This window comes from Nomia melanderi, chromosome 12 (genome assembly GCF_051020985.1).
Source record: "Nomia melanderi isolate GNS246 chromosome 12, iyNomMela1, whole genome shotgun sequence".
Classification (NCBI taxonomy): Eukaryota; Metazoa; Arthropoda; class Insecta; order Hymenoptera; family Halictidae; genus Nomia; species Nomia melanderi.
In genome coordinates, this window is record NC_135010.1 from 4,336,058 (window position 1) to 4,353,700 (window position 17,643).

Consider the following 17,643-nt stretch of genomic DNA (forward strand, 5'->3'; position numbering starts at 1 on the left):
TTTGAAAATTGTTATTAACGCTATTTCGTTATTTGAAAATTGTTATTAACGCTATTTCGTTATTTGAAAATTGTTATTAACGCTATGATCGTTATTTGAAAAGTCGAAAAGTCAATTCAGAACATACGACTAAACTTAGAAAATAATTTTAAGTTAAAATTTCAAAAGCTGTCTTTTGACACCGTCGGTAGAAACAGTATTAAACCTAAATATTTTTATATGTAAATATGTGAAATAAAGCAAAAAAAGTGTAGTATATCGAAATATATGATCGTATTAAACGAAATAATTTAAAATAAACAAATATGAAGCATAGAACTATATATATATATATATAAAATAAAAATTCTCAATGTCCAATTGGTAACTATTAGAAAATCTAACATAGCGTGGAAATTAATCAACACTTTCATAGCTTTGTAAACTTATTAAACAATTTTTTAAATTTACAAATAATAAATTTTATACGTAAATTTTGAAAAGACGTACTTAATATCTGTAAAAAATATTTAACTAGCCATATATTTTGAAACATTCCTCATATCAAATGGAACAACGTTTTTGCATATATTGTACTAGCAGGAACGTTACGACTACGTTTACACAAAACAAAAAAGAAAAAAAGAAAACGTAAAAAGTTGAAGGAAGCATGCATATATTCATATTCGTCCGAAAGAAGTGAATAAGAAGTCGCTAACGAAGCATATGTTCAGTTTATGCTAGATAGTTTGATAAAAATACAGTAGTAACCGAATATACGTTCTAAGTAGGGGTGGAAGGGGGCTATCGTGCCGTTTCTTTTAAAGCGCATGCTTGAGCATCTTCACGACATTTACGTTTCAGCTACGAACACGACGTTTTGAGTATTTAACCTCGAGTGTTATTTGCGTTAGCTTTACTTGCACATTTCTCTTCTTTATTCATTGCATTAAAGAGAAACGTATAACCGATTAAAACGGTTATTTAGAACAATCTATCGTACGAATTATTCATCCGTTAATCTCTCGAGAATTAAGCCTGAGGTACGATCCCACCACTGTTTCCTGTTCCGATAATCTATAATCCTTGAGTCCGGCATCCTAGAAAGGCTATATTTTGTTTTCTTTTTTGTGACATAAATTTTTTACGAATTTCTTTTATCACTATCGCAATTAGCGCGAAAACTTTGACATTAAGCGAAATGGCTTTAAAGATTCGCGTTAAATCGCCGAAGGTGAAATATACAGAAGAATATATCGAAGCACAATACGAGTACCAAACGACGAACGTTATAGAAGACAATGGTTCAAAATTGACGGTAAGCGTTCCAGAATGTTGTTTCTTCTTTTATGTTTCTTTCAATTTCCAATTTATCTTTTATTAAACAAATGTACAAGAAAATTGAGAATATTCTGCACATGCTTGTTAAACAAATTACAGTCAGGATATTTTTCCTTAAAATTGATCAGGCGTGCTTGAAAATATGATTACAAGTAAAATCGTTTCCCCTTTTCATTTAAAAGATACATGTTTTTGCAGGTGACAATTTTTTGTTACTACGAAAATCCGTTTTTCTAACAATCTTATATACGATTTATTAATGTATGTATATTACTATTACAATAAAATATAGAAATGATAAATTGAATAATTTTCATATTCGAACCAATATTGATAAAGGCGGTAACTGAAATTTAAAACTGCGCGCTCTTAATGAAATTTACAAGTGTACTTACCTATTATTTCACACTGTTGCAATTGATTCGCGTAGTACACAAATATGGAATCTGAATAATCGACTGGGTTACCGAAGTAGAATAACGAATACTTTATTCACAAATAAATTTATTATTGCTATTTTCAACTGTACTTTTAAATTTTTGAAGCTATGTTTTCAGACTTACAAATTTAATTTTAATCATGACTTACATATGTATATACTACCGGTCAAAGTATGAAACCAGATCTCAATGAACGATGGAGGAAAATACTATTTTGCGATAGTTTAATAAAACTCGTACATCAAAGTGAAACACAAATCATTTATATTCCAGTTACTGATTTCACTAGTTTTATTATATTATTACAAAATAATATCTCTTTTCATTAATCATTGAGTCCTGGTCCCGTATCTTTGATTGACAGTGTACATGTATGTATTTTAACAAGTTCACTATACGAGAAAGTATTAATTATTAAAATTATTCCATAGAAGAAGATAGTTATTAACATAACATTTTTTTTATTAGGAAAAGATGCTGATATTTAATTTGACCAATGCGTTTAAGGTTGGAAGGTCATTTTTAGAAACAAAAAATTGTATGAATGTTAAGTTTACAGGTTTTGTATTTGAAAATTCTTTTTTAGGGAAAAGGAACAAATAAAATAAAAAATGAACAGCTGATCAAAGGCTATGATTTTAATTTTGGAAATGAAATTTTCAATTTTTGAAAAAAAAGGTTCCTGTATTGTACACCACTGTGTACTAGCAGAAAAAACCTTGGATACAAATATTAACAATTACTATGTGTAATATTATTTATTTTAAATGTCTAAGGGAAATACATTACAGACTATAAATGTAAATTTACATTTAATAGGTGGAACCAGTATCAACGAAATTATTGATTAGAACACAGTTGAAAGTTCCAAAGCTTGGATTAATGTTAGTAGGATGGGGTGGAAATAATGGTTCTACTATTACCGCTGCATTACTAGCAAATAAACTTAAACTCTCATGGGAAACAAAAAATGGTGTTCAGAAAGCAAACTGGTATTAACAATATTTGAAATAAACTGTTTATACATTTAATTTTCAAGTTAGCAGTATTGTACATAGTCTTATTTTAAATTTTAGGTATGGTTCTTTGATTCAAGCATCTACCGTTAGGCTGGGTAGAGGAATAAAGGAAGATGTATTTGTACCAATGTCTTGGATGCTTCCAATGGTAAATCCAGATGACATTGAAATCGACGGCTGGGATATTTCTGATATGAACTTAGCTGATGCTATGAAGCGTGCAAAAGTCATAGATATTAATTTGCAAAAACAATTGGAACCTCACATGATATTTATGAAACCAAGGAAAAGTATATACTATCCTGATTTCATTGCCGCTAATCAAGTAAACATTACTTTTGTTTTATTTTTCTTGTTATGTCTCCATCATTTTTATTTATCACATTGTTTTTATCTTTACAGGAAAAAAGAGCAAACAATGTTATTCCTGGTTCAAAACTTGAACAATTAGAGTTGATCAGGAATGATATTGCAGAATTTAAAAATTCAAAGAACCTTGATCAAGTAATTATATTATGGACTGCTAATACTGAAAGATTTTCTGAAATAATACCGGGTGTAAATGATACAGCTTCAAACTTACTGGAAGCTATTAACCATAACCATTCAGAAGTTAGTCCAAGCACAGTATTCGCTGTTGCAGCAGCTTTAGAAGGTGTAAGTAATGTAGTCTTAACATATTGTTTGAGGGCGCCACTTTTTAAGTTTATAGATGTGAACTGGTCAAATCAAATTTACTTTGTTTCGGACAAAGTTTTCTATACAAAGAGTTAATATTATATCTTTGTGGTATTATCAATTATTAATTACTGTTTATTTTTTTAGTGTACATACATAAATGGTTCTCCTCAAAATACTTTTGTACCTGGAGCAATGGAATTAGCAAAACAACATGGAACATTTATCGGTGGTGATGATTTTAAGTCCGGACAAACAAAACTGAAGTCTGTACTTGTAGATTTTCTGGTCTCAGCTGGTATTAAGCCGGTATCGATTGTCAGCTATAATCATCTTGGAAATAATGATGGATATAATTTATCTGCACCACAACAATTTAGATCAAAGGAGGTAATTTAAATAAAAATTATTGTTTAAATCACTTTTATGCTTATATTGCTAACATGATAATGTAATATTTTATTTAGATTTCAAAGAGCAATGTGGTGGATGATATGGTACAATCAAATAAGATCCTTTATCAACCTGGAGAGAAGCCAGATCATTGTGTTGTTATAAAATATGTTCCATATGTTGGTATGTATATAAAGTATATAAAAAAGTTAAAGTTTTACTTCTTAATATATAAATTGCTTACAAGATAGATTCATTTAACTTTTTGATTCGACTTTTGATGTGCTATATGTTAAATATGTAAGATGTGCCAAAATCTATTATTCTGAGAATATTTTTAGTCAATTGAAGCCTCAATAAAATCTCCTTCTAGGTGATAGTAAACGGGCAATGGATGAATACACATCTGAAATACTACTTGGAGGACACAATACAATTGTGGTACATAATACGTGTGAAGACTCTTTATTGGCTAGTCCAATTATTTTAGATCTGGTTCTTCTGGCAGAAATTTGCTCACGGATTACTTTCAAAGTTGCAGACTCGAACGATGAATTTATTGGTTTTCATAGCGTGCTTTCTATATTATCGTATCTTTGCAAAGCACCATTAGTTCCTCCAGGAACCCCAGTGATAAATGCATTATCTAGACAACGGGCTGCAATTGAAAATATCTTAAGAGCATGTCTTGCATTACCTCCTGAAAATAATATGTTACTTGAGCACAAAGTAAATTTTGCAACGCCAGTATAAAACCAGGAAAAGAGATTGTATCTTTAAAAGTAAGGGTATTATTGTTTTCAAAAAGAAGAAAAAAAAGGAACGAACAGTATTACCAGAAAATAATTTAAGGAATCAGAAAAAATGTTCCGAGATAATTGTATTTCATGATTGTTTCATATAATTTTTTACATGCTGTGTATTAGGTGAAGTACGTTATAAACTTATTCCACAACTATTCCGCGATAAAATAAATCAATTTTTTCAGTACATTTGAAAGATGAATAAAATATGTTATATAAATAACGGTTTAATTCAACTCTCAAAATATTGATACATCAAGTATTAGACAGATTAGAAATTGTTTTTAACGATAATCGCTGAATGATGAACAAACATGGTTATAAACATCAATATATCAGCTTCAAATGAAATTTCAAACAACTCCTAGTAAATGATTAAGAATTAAATAGCTATTTACTTGTGATCTTATCTCGAAAATAAAGGTGGTATGATCTATGGTATAAATAACATTTTGTATTTAAAATTACATTTTAAATATGTTGGAAAGATTGTCAGTTTCATCGCGGAACATGCTGTATATGATGATAGGTATCACATAAACGTTTAAGAAAAACATAAATTTGAATTATAAATTATTATACCCGATCTATGGGAAAGTGAAAGTGATATTTATATTACATTTCAATGCATTTTACAATGAGTCAGATTGACATATATTTAAAAAAAATATAAGCCTAAAAGAAGTATATTTTTACAATACACACTTCTATTTTTGAAAAATATATTTTAAATAATTAGAAGTTGTTATTTTTGGATAAATGTGAGATATAATTATAAGTACAAAATATTAATGTAGTTCTATTTAAAAAGAATTTGTCCATTTGCTGTAAGAGTTCCTTATTATTGTTTGTTAAACGGAAACCTCATTATAAAAAATTTTGTGATTCTTTTAAATAGCGTAATATATACAAATAATGTTAATCTGCTTTTGTGATAAAATACCCTTATTGTTTAAATATATATTACACTTTATGATTAAAAAGAAAGAATTTATAAAAAATTAAATTTCTTGTAATGATATATTTAAAAGCTATATGTTGTAATACATATTTTAAAAAATAAATATTTTAATGTACTGCAGTTGCATTAGAACATAATTATTTCTATTCATGGTTATGAAATTTTATGTTATTATATTATTATTGAATATCCTAAATTCTTTTGTATTTAATTAAAAATAAATGTTTTTTTAAAAATAAAAATTGTCAAGTATTAAAAATACGTATTAAAATTGTAAATTTCTAATTAACATTTATTATGAGTTTAAAATATTGAATATTTAGCATATTTTGTGTATTATAAAATAAATGTTTAGAACTTGTAATGTTCTTGTCATACATAATATACAGTAACTTACATTTTATAAAATTTGACTTAATTTATTTAATGACGTAATTACTTCGTTGATCATAAATAATAATAATCTTTTGAAAAGAAATTAAACAAATTAAATTAATTACATAAAAAATATTTTTTACGCTATCTCAGGTTCCAATTGAAATTTTGCGCTTGCATACCTACAATCATGCGCATGCGCACATGCGCATCAATGTTACAGGTACAGAAAAAGGTGTTTATAAAAATGTAAATGTATAATTTATTTTAATTTCTTGTTGAAATATCAAGTTTTATAGCAATTTGAAATACTGAACAAATTATAACAAAATTTGTATTTTTTTTATATTTATGTTATACGTTTAAGTTTCAGAAATATAATCGCAGCCATTACGAATATAAGCAACGTCATAGCTGCAGTAAAGGAATTTCAGTAGACAGTTGGACGTGGCACAAATTCCCATTTCAAAGTGTGTGCGGATTAATTGCTTTGCGTTGCGAAAGTTACATCTCTCGGGCTGTAATCTATGACGAATCTTTATAATGCGTTACAGTTACAGAGTCCCGTACACAAAAATGTTCTATGACTATTGAAAGCTAGTCATGAATTTCGGTAGTGTAGAATGCCCGTTGCGTAGTCGAAAATAACATACGCCACAGGCGCCATTGAATCGCGCCATCTGGATATCGTTGGGAAGAAATTATATTAGCGAGAGTTTGGAAAAACTTTTGAATAATGTTATTACTCTTCCCTATAACGAGTATAGCAAGGTAAAACTAATGAATTCAAAAATTGGTATAACAAACATCGATTACCTTTACGTCAATTTTGAGCGTAAAAGCGTATAAAGCTTACAATTAAATCTACTTAACCTCAATTTCGAATGAAAAATGAATACCTGTGTTTATGAGAACATAATTTCATGTTTATCTTATGAAGAAAATAAAAAGATACAATCTTCTTTGAAGGAAGAAATCAAAGACATTTTTCACTTTACAAACAGAAACGTGAATTTCAGCCTGAAAATATCAGTGATATTGAAGTAACAACTGCAAGTCTAATGCAAGAACGATAGTGTAATGCTCATGATACTTAATTTCTATCAGTTTTTTGTGAACCACTGAACCTTTTATTAATGGAATATAATTGATATAATAGTTTGGTATAGTAACAATCTTGGAAAAGAGTAAGAAGTGTAAATACAATATGTACAACCAGCATCATAAAAAGGATTAAGTTTCTGTTTTGCTGAATAATAAGGTAAATAAAATATCATTAATTATAACATTTTGAATGAAATTTGAAAAATAAGAAGTTTTTAATTTAAGTTCGTATAATTGTTATTTCAATAAATTTATTTATTTTGTTTCTTTATATATTTTCGCATAATATTTTATTTTCTATTCTATACATAAATCATACTTAATGATTTTTGTTCCATTTAGGGTATAAAAATTAAAATAGTTTACAAACATTCATCGAGAGAGTACAATGCGAAAAATTTAAGTTATTGGATTAAAAATGCAGCACATTGAAGTGAATAATAGAGATCATAATTATAGCGAAGTAAAAGTAGATAATCTTAAACGTGTCGATGACAGTACTCTGAATATATCTGATAATGATATGAAAACAGTTTATAAATTGAATAAGTCCTTGTTAATATCGAATAAAGAAACGTTTGGTCAAATTAAAGATATAAATGAATTAAAGAAAATAACACCGCGTGTAAAATTATTGGCTCATGATGCTAACAGTTTAAATGAGTTGACAAAAATTTCTCTGCACAATAAAATTTCTGCACAAAAAAAGCTATGCATATCAGAACAGACAAAGCAAGAATTAAAGAAATACTGCAGGACTTGTGCAGGTTTAAAGCTTCCTTTAGTAGATATTTTTAGTGAAAAGGGCATTCAAATGAGATTGAGTCAACAACTTAAACACTTAGAAGAAATAAATCCATATGATAGTTTATCGACTCAAATGTGCATGGACTGTATCTGTGACTTAAAAATGAGTTATAAGTTTTTTATGCAAATCAAAAAAGCAGAAGTGAAATTAAAGTCTATTCACATTTCTCTAACAGATACAGCAACAAGGAATACAGAAATAAACAAAGTGCAGACTATAGTAGATACTGAACATACAGAGAAAAGGAGAGAAAACTGCAAAGAGCACAGTACGATTGATTCGTTTAGTAGTAAAAAATATAATGAACAAATATGTGTACAAAATTTGACATCTTCAACGAAGGAAGAACAAAAATGTTTGGAAAAAGTTGACATCTCAGATACTGTTAAAGAATCGGATGATAATGTTACTGTAGAAATTTTTGAAGATATAATAGTTCAACATAACAGTGACGATAATGAATCTATAGAAGAATTCGATCCAGACGATCCACCATTTCAGCCTGATAGTTCCGATGTTGCTGATTCTGATGATGAAATTAATATACAAATGCCAGCAGCAAAAAAAAGAAATACTCAGCAGAAAGAAAATACTGCAAAGCAGTGTTTACAACCAGTGTTTATTTGCGATAATAATTCAATTCCAGATAATAGAAATACAGACTTTAACCAAACAACATACAAATATGATACATCGCTGAATGCATACATCAAAGTAGAAGATACAGAAGGTAGTAATTATACCGCTGAATCATATAGCATATCTAAATCTGAAACTGTATGTAGTAGCGAAAGTACAAAAGAATCTTCAAAGCAGCCAAACATATTAAAAAGAAGACTTTTATTACAATCAAAGAAAGATCCCATTGAAGAAACGGATGAAAATATTTGTCAATCTAATGTCTCTGACAAAAGTGGAAATCATAAAGATGTTAAAGTACAAAAATTAGATTTAAACAATCCTTTGAACATCAATAGTAATCAGGAAGATGGAATCATGTATGTTACTGTTAAAGGTTCTAAACCTAATGAATTATTATTAGTAAAAGTTAAAAAAATGGATAAACCATTAGAGAAAAAAGAAGATAAATCTTTGGGGAAAAAAAATTTCGACATTAAACCTATGGAGAAAATTTTGAAACGATATGAAACGTTGGCTACAAAAGAAAAAGATTTATTTCCAGAGCGAACAAAAAAGTCTGAAATAAGAGAACAGATTATCGAAGAACAAATTGAAGAGTACAAGAAAAAACGAGAAAAAGTATTAGGAGGTCATGCTAATATTTCACTTCCTTTAAAACTAGAAGAAACTCAAACTCGTTTTGTTAAACGTAATGAAACTCAGGAGAATAAAAAATCTGTTTATGGAGAAAGTGATACGATTGTAAATATACAGTTTGATAAAGATAATAATGATAGTAATGCAAGTACTATTAAAATTGAAAATGATAATTCAGGAAACGTAGAACTTGTAAAAGACAAGTCTGCTAATGAAAAAACTTATGTAAATACTGAAGAATATTTAACACGTTTAGCAAAACTTAAGCTGAAATGGGAAGAAGCAAAAAAGAAGAAAGAGTCTCTTCAGAAAGAGCTTGATGAATCTTATACAGATGGAAATATTGAGAAACTAACAAGAATTCTAGGAGAAAAAGAAAAGAACTTACAAGATTTTCAAGAATATTTAAAACAACGTAAAATTGTTGTTACAAGACTAAAAGATGAAGACATAATATCCCTTTATGAAGATAGGAATAATGCTGTGCTTAAAAACAGTTTACCCGACTTAATAGACGAAAGTCAACCAGCAGATTATATTCCAGAAGAACATTATTTAGAATGTGATTATTGTCCAGAGACGTTTTCTTCTAAAGATATACTTGAGGAACATCTGAAAATGCACGATTATAAAATCATGCACTTTTGTGAAGATTGTCTAGAAGAGTTTCCAACAAATAAAGCAAAAAGAAATCATAATGTAGTCTGCATAAAAAAAAAGTTGTGTAAATATTGTGACTTGATGTTAGATTCTAAGGGGAAAAAGCGACAACATGAACAGAAACATTGTGACAGTATGTATGGACAATTATGTGATGTTTGTGGAGAAAAATTTAAACATCAAGGAACATTGGATCAACATGTAAAAACACAGCATATGAGTTGGGAAAAAATATTTCAGTGTCCAAAATGTCCCAAAAAATTTGCTTTTAAACAAAAACTTAGTTTTCACTTGAAGTCTGTGCACACAACTTTAAGAGCCTATTTATGCGAAGACTGTGGAGCAGATTTCAAAAATCCAGCAAGTCTTAGACATCATAGAATACGCAAACATCAACCAGTAGGTAATAAACGCGAATGCCCAGTTTGCCACAAATTAGTGCCATTTTATAGTCTTTCGAAGCACATGCACACGCATAAGGCATATACCATTGAGTGTCCACATTGCGACAAAATGTTTAAAAATAGCTCTACTTTAAAACAACATGTACGGATTCACGAAGATCAACGTCAGTACCGATGTGATACTTGTGGTGTTGGTTTTAATAGACGTGATGGGTTAAGGTTGCATATGAGAGTCCATGAAAAAACCGACAGCAGAGGATTAAAAGAATGTTCATGTCAAGTGTGCGGTGAAAAATTTCCAAATCATTCTACACTTGTTATACATAGGAATCGAGTTCATAAAGATGGTAGACAATATACTTGTCACATATGTAACAGATCAATGATTTCGACTAGATCATTAGAGTGGCATATGTCTCATATACACAATGAATCTCTTCCTGGTGTTGTAAAAGAAGACGTAGACGGAACACCAGAAAAGAAGAGAGCATCGTGCTATCATTGTAATAAGACATTCAAAACAGAAATGATCTTGAGGACACACATTAAGAACACTCATATGGAGAAAGATCCTATGAAATGTTTAGATTGTGAAATGACGTTTACTTCTGAGGTGAGATTAAGACATCATATGATGGTAACTCACAACAGATTAGAAGGAACGTTACCTTGTCCGCATTGTCCAAAGAGATTTGTAAATCAGCTTAGGTTAAAAACACATATGATATCTCATTCTGAAGAAAGACCGTACACCTGTGAAATTTGTGGGTTTAATTTGAAAACAAAGATTCAATTAATCAAACACCATCAAAATAGACACAGTGATGAAAGACCTTTACAATGTAGATACTGTCCATGGAGATGTAAACAAGTTAGCGCTCTCGTGTGTCACGAAAGAACGCATACAAATGAACGACCATACTCTTGTAGCGTCTGTAGGCAACGCTTCAAATACTTAGGTGATAAAAACAAACATGAAAGACGACATGAAAGTTTAGGGGGGTCAGGATTTAAGAGGATAGTACCTGGGCGAAATATTAAACCCAAAATACAAGAAGATTCTTCTTGTTCTGATCAGGAACAAGAGGGTATAACCAATGCAGAATCTCAAGTTCCTGAAGGAGAATACGAAGAACAGGGAGATCAACATTTTAAAGAAGAACAAATAGTTAAATTTGAGGAACAAGAAATAACAGAGGAATATGAACAAGTATATGAACAGGTATATATAATTTATTGTTGTTTTGTAAAAATTCATTTTTTGATAGTTTGAGACTTTCGGCGAGAGCCGTGCCACAAGGAATTATGTTCCGCCGTTTCGTCAACATTGCAGCTAACTTATTCAGGAGTCAAAGGACGTATTGAAACGAAAGTAAGTTCGTCTCGTCCGACGCTGTATATACAGAGTGCAATGTTGACGAAACGGCGAAACAACACAATTCCTTATGAACACGGCTCCCCACCGAAAGTCTCAAGCTACCATGAACATCCAGGCCGTGAAAGCATGAAAGTTACAATTCATTTTTTTTAATCTGTTAACGTCTATTTCATTATATCAGGAGTACGAAGAAACTTCCAGAGAAGCTTCAGATGCAGCGGAAGTTATAATGAATATGGAAGATACTACTGTTTATACGGAAGAAGTGACTGCAGATAATATTGAATCTGCAGAAATAATGGCGGATGAAATGATGACAAATGAAATATTACAATCAGGTGCTGTAGTCCATTTGCAACAGGAAGATGATTCAGGAAAAATACAAGTGATACCAGTTATGCTGTCTTTACCTGATTTGTCTGATGCAAATACTGAAGTTAATTTAGCTACAGCATCAATTATGTATAATAATTGAATGTAATATCGCACTTTACATTTGCGATATCCTGTGTAAAAATGAACTTTTATTGTAGTAATTAAACCTTAAAAAACTTTTTAATTGGGGTAAAGAAGTAGGGGCTAAATCACATTCCCGTAACTCAAATTACAGATATTCTAAAAAGTATATTTCCTTCAAGCATATGTAGCTTTCAATTACTAAAGATATTAAGTATGAACTCAAAACATTAAGATACTTTTCTGCTACTGAGGTAGAAATTTTGTATGATTATTCGAATTAAGATGAATTTAAGATTGTAAAAACAAAGGCAGAAAAAATGTTATCTTAATGCTTTTCAATACGTGATTTTCGTTCAGTCACAAATAATAAACAAAAAATAATTAAACTACAATATATAAAGTATTTTGTACAAATCTATAAAAAAATGAACAAATATTTTACTTGATGATACATATATAAATTCATGGCACGAATAAAAATTGACATTATTCATAAATACGTTCGTTTATCAAATATGCTGTTCGTATTTTATATTCATTCGTTTTCTAGAATTATATGATTATGTTTACTTTCTTGCAAGTATTTTTCATTTCATATGTGGCTAAAGCGTGGACAACATATTTCTGTGTAATGTAGAAATCATGCATTTTATACTTGTAAATTATAGTAAACTAAGAAAGCAATAATTACGGTTTTGGTATTTTCAGTGTCTTCTTATGTGTAATATATTGTTCATGTAACATACAATTTAATTTGAACTCTCTATGTTTATGATACATTAGACTATTTTATATTCATTATACAAATTGAAGCACCACTTACATATAACTTTTGTTTGCATTGCTGTATAATATTTCTTTATGTAACAGTGGAATAGAAATATTCTTGTTAATAATAATTTAAAAAAGTGTATACTATTCTTATTATAAAATTAGTGAAAATTTGAAAACTAATTACTATACAATTCAATATTTTTACATGTATTTCATTTAAGAATTTATCACTTATTAAAATTATTCTTAGAATATTACATAATTATGTAAATTTTAAATGACAGGAACATTTTTCATTTACAAGAAATTACAATAAGTTACACATTTTAACATTTTAGTTTCTCCTCTCAGCGCAATTTAATATTTTAATTTTTATTTATTTTTTCGTATTATTAAATTTTTCATCTGTAAAACAGCTGTATTTTATTGTGGCAATAAAATGAAATTGGAATATCAAATTTTTCTATTTGATAGTCTATAAAGTTTCAATATCTTTGCTGTACATACAAAAACTTGTTGACTATACATAAAACTCATACATGATTATAGATAATAAGAAAATATACATTTTTAAAATGTATATGCAATAATATGTATCTTATATCGATGCTATGTATATTCATATAAAATATGTATGGAAAATATAATTAGATTTTGTATTTATATATAAAATAAAATTAACGGATACATTGTACAATGAGTGTATAGATACTTTTATCTAATGCAGAGATAAATATAGAAATCACTGTGCTATACACGAATAATGTACAAATATACAAAGGTGTAGCAATTTTAATACAACAGTTATAAAATTAATTTTATTCTGTTGAATGTGTTCATTAAAGTGTTTAATATTTTTCTAATATTCTTCTAATAACTCGTTATTTTTCTAAATTTTGATAATATTGTGCCAGAACAAGCCATGCTTTGGGTGACATAAATCCATCAGGTGGATTTTCACCTGCTTTTGCTAACCCTGGAAAGAAACATTATATACAACGATACAATAATAAATATTAAACTATTTTACTTTATGTATGTTCAATAAAGATGATAGTAAATATTATTTTACTTACGATGTAATAAATGAAAATTTTAAAATAAGTCTTTAACATATATGTAAACGTACCACGCATTTTTGTCCCTGATATAAATTCGAAGTCTTCTTTTCGTGTTGGATCAAAGAAAGACATTTTTTTATGTTTTATATCATATGCTGCAACTTTGAATGGTATTATTTCTAAATTTTGTAAACCTCGAGCTATTGAAAGAACTCGAGCTCCATGAGTTGGGTCATAAAGATTTCCATCAGGAATTGAACTTTTATCAGGATGTGGTATACCAGCTGGATCTCTTCCAACAATGTAAAAATTTGCACCTGCAATCATTCTGGCCTTTGCATGCCATTGTACCTAATATAAAATGAATAAAACCAAATTGAGAAGTAATGAAAACAATATTATTTTAATACTCATAACATAACTAAAATCATCATAAGTATATAGACATAATTTTACCTCAACTGGTCCAGCATACATCATTGGACTTGGAAAAATTGCTAATAATGTAGAATTATTATCTAATACCTCTTCACCAAGAATGGCTTCATGTTGAAGAATTCTTGTGTGCAATGGCACATCGTCATCTTTAGTCCATCCACCCAATGGATGTAAAAGTAATACAGGATTTTTGAATCCTCTTTCCTCTAGTAATCGTTTTTTCGTGTCCTACAAGTATAAAATTGAAACAACTACATATAAAAATTTATTATGAAGACGTGCAACAAACTATAAACTAGCAAATCAACATACTTGCATTAATAATGCATGGCCGTTATGTATAGGATTTCGAAGTTGAAATGCAAATACAGCATCAGCTTTCATTTTTTTACATTTTGCCCTAATTTCATTTGGCGTAAGCCTATATTTATCCAAACCGTCGTGCCATCTAATTCGTTTAAAGACTTCTATGTCACCTCCTACCAACCAATCTCCAGATTCATAAATGATTTTAACATACGGGTGACCTATGTTGTTAGTACCAAATTGCCATCCACATCTCTCTTCTTTTCTGTGAAAATAAAATTCTGGTCTACGTAATATTCCAATAGCCTTATTTTTATATTTCAGTGTAAAAGCTGACAGTCCATCCAATCGTTCTTTGTCCTCTGTACTTATTGCAAGGACTATTGGGATAGATTGATTAATTTCCTTATCATCGTATGTAAAACATTTTAAATGCTGTGCCTGAAAGCATTATTTAAGCTTTTTATATATATATATAATAAAACTAACAATAATAGTAATAATAATAATACAGTTAAGTTTTCTGTAAGAATTGCACATATTATTGTTACAAATTTTATATTACTGTTTTGTACATACCTGAAGGTATTGGTCTTCTCTCATAAATCCTGTGAGAGGTGCAGCCCAACCTTCTGCTAAGACTTGGAGCCATTGCAAATCTATTTTATTAATTTCTAAACTTTGAAGTATAGAAGCTTCTGCTTTAACAGATGCTACTCGTGATTCTGGAACGAATAACTCCCGTACAGGTATCGCAGTTTGAAGTTGCGGAATAATATATTGTTTCTCCAAGAAATCAATGACTGTTGCAGCTGATTCTTCAGGGGTACAATTTACAGTGGTTACTATTAAATCAGGATTTAATGGTCTCTCATACATTTGATCTATTCCAGTGAAACCTTTAATAGCTCCTTGACGTGCCTTTTTGTATAATCCTTTTGTGTCCCTAGCTTCGCATACGTTAAGAGGTGTATCAACAAAAACTTCAAAAAAGAGAAGATCTGACATTTTATGAATCTGTCTTGCCATTTGTCTATCTTCTTCAAAAGGTGACACAAAACTACATAAACAAATCTGACCACTATCAGCGAACAATTTAGCTACTTCTGCAACTCTTCTTATATTTTCTTTTCTATCTTCCTTGCTAAAGCCAAGATTACAGTTTAAACCACTTCTTACGTTATCTCCATCAAGTCCATAAGCTGCGATTCCATGATTAACTAAAATAGCTTCAACTTGAAATGCTATAGAAGTTTTCCCTGCACCGGAAAGACCTGTTAACCAAACTGTACATCCACGGAAGCCTCTGACACTTCCTACCGCTTGTCCACGTTTAGCTCTTGATACATGATGTGCTTGCTCTGATACATTGGCGCATGTCTGCAAAAAATTACTATTATATTATAACATATTATAATCCTTTTTTAATTTCTTGAAGATATATGGATGCAACAAGTACCATACATTTTTTTTTATTCATCAACTACTAATGCATAAAATGATATATAATAATAATGTAATAGTATTAAATTGAAAAAAAAACTTATTATTGAGTTATTTATATATTTACTAAATGAATAATATACCGTTTTAGTTTCTTTCATAAGTTTTGTAAAATTTGAAACAACTAGTAGTATACAAGTACAAAAAGTCATTCAAATTTTCAAAAAGTCATTCTATTTTACATGAAAAAAGAATATTCCTATTTTAATTATTTTATTGGTATGAGCCAGATATAATACACATATGTGATAAAGTTATAGTACATTCTCCAGTCTTAAATTTAAATAAAAATATTCTGTAATAAACATTTTAAATAAAAAGTCAAAAAAAATTTAAATGCACAGTACATTTATAGAAACAATATAATTTGCATATACATAGACACATAGTGTCTATATCAATTTTTATTTTAATAAATTTTAATAATATTTTAATTTCAAATATTTAACTAAATTCAATATTGGACATATGAAACAAATCAGTAAAAAAACTTTTTTTATTTATACATACCGTCATTATTCGTTTATTTGGAACATCAACAATTTCGTTTGACATACTGTTCTATAGTTTTGGTCTCGTATATTGTATACACACTCTTGTATACGTGGTAAATGATAAAATGAGATCAAAACTTAAAGTTTTATGTTTAACAAACATATAAGTAGTTTTTAAATGTTAAATAACATATCGTTAACGTGTTATGACAAAAACACGTTTTTTGGTAATCGTCATTAATTAAAAATATTGAGAACTATATACAAATTATATTGTGTCAACAATTCACACTTCTGAGAGACAGATGCAAGTATGAACCATGCACTAACGGTGTAGGCACCACTACAGATAAGTTCTAGATGTCATACAGATATAGATACTAACTTCACAGACGACACATCGGTTATACTAATCATAATATATGCTGTCCTCGAGTCAGCTGTAATATGAGTAGGTGGACTGATGTTGAAATGTTTTAAGATTATTTGTTCCATGAAACCGCAGTTGTAAGTTTCATTAAGGCACATGAAACATTATTTTATAAAATAAAAAATAAATTGTACTATCAAACGAAATTGTATACTTTATTACGCAAGGAAAATATCTTTTTGCCGTTTGACATATATTAAGCTTTTAAAAATATAGATAAAATATAAACTTTTATTTAAAATTTGTAGGCATTAAAGTATTGTAATTATAAAAAATATTAAAGTAATGGAAATCATATAATAAAATACTTACAAATATAAAATTTGCATTTTGCTGATTTGAAATATTTTCCTTCTATTAATATAAATGCATTATTATAGAATTTATAAACGGGTCGAAAAATAAATCATTGAAATACTTTTACAAAATAATCTTTATTTTTTATAAACAATGAATACACATTATTATAAAATTAAAAAAAAATAAACTAATTATAGCATAATTAAAAAATAATATTATGATTACTTAAGAATTACTTAAGCAGTTTAACTAATTAA

General features: G+C 28.8%; 3 protein-coding genes across 13 annotated transcripts; 2 read left to right on the forward strand and 1 right to left on the reverse strand.

The window, feature by feature from the left end:
* Positions 1 to 757: 757 nt before the first annotated feature.
* Positions 758 to 5,734, forward strand: Inos (Inositol-3-phosphate synthase). Of its 11 annotated transcripts, none has more exons than XM_031974947.2 (9): positions 1,196 to 1,297; positions 2,229 to 2,267; positions 2,347 to 2,506; positions 2,580 to 2,752; positions 2,837 to 3,104; positions 3,182 to 3,436; positions 3,605 to 3,847; positions 3,925 to 4,033; positions 4,224 to 5,734. In XM_031974947.2, the coding sequence occupies exons 3-9, from the start codon at positions 2,393 to 2,395 to the stop codon at positions 4,601 to 4,603; spliced, it is 1,542 nt and encodes a 513-aa protein (XP_031830807.1). In that variant the 5' UTR covers positions 1,196 to 1,297; positions 2,229 to 2,267; positions 2,347 to 2,392; the 3' UTR covers positions 4,604 to 5,734. The 11 variants fall into 11 exon arrangements, with proteins under 11 accessions (XP_031830809.1, XP_031830804.1, XP_031830807.1 ...); XM_031974946.2 differs by lacking the exon at positions 1,196 to 1,297 and adding an exon at positions 1,320 to 2,131 and having other exon boundaries at positions 2,229 to 2,275; XM_031974945.2 differs by lacking the exon at positions 1,196 to 1,297 and adding an exon at positions 1,320 to 2,131.
* Positions 5,735 to 6,192: 458 nt separating this feature from the next.
* Positions 6,193 to 12,960, forward strand: LOC116426224 (uncharacterized). The gene is made up of 4 exons (XM_031974883.2): positions 6,193 to 6,238; positions 6,357 to 7,250; positions 7,436 to 11,465; positions 11,803 to 12,960. Exons 3-4 carry the CDS (start codon positions 7,512 to 7,514, stop codon positions 12,094 to 12,096), a joined length of 4,248 nt encoding a protein of 1,415 aa, XP_031830743.1. The 5' UTR covers positions 6,193 to 6,238; positions 6,357 to 7,250; positions 7,436 to 7,511; the 3' UTR covers positions 12,097 to 12,960.
* Positions 12,961 to 13,546: 586 nt separating this feature from the next.
* Papss (3'-phosphoadenosine 5'-phosphosulfate synthase) lies at positions 13,547 to 17,066 on the reverse strand. The gene is made up of 6 exons (XM_031974659.2): positions 16,673 to 17,066; positions 15,239 to 16,039; positions 14,666 to 15,100; positions 14,372 to 14,581; positions 13,984 to 14,266; positions 13,547 to 13,830 (listed from the first exon to the last, which is right to left on the reverse strand). Exons 1-6 carry the CDS (start codon positions 16,715 to 16,717, stop codon positions 13,736 to 13,738), a joined length of 1,869 nt encoding a protein of 622 aa, XP_031830519.1. The 5' UTR covers positions 16,718 to 17,066; the 3' UTR covers positions 13,547 to 13,735.
* Between the last annotated feature and the right edge of the window lie 577 nt (positions 17,067 to 17,643).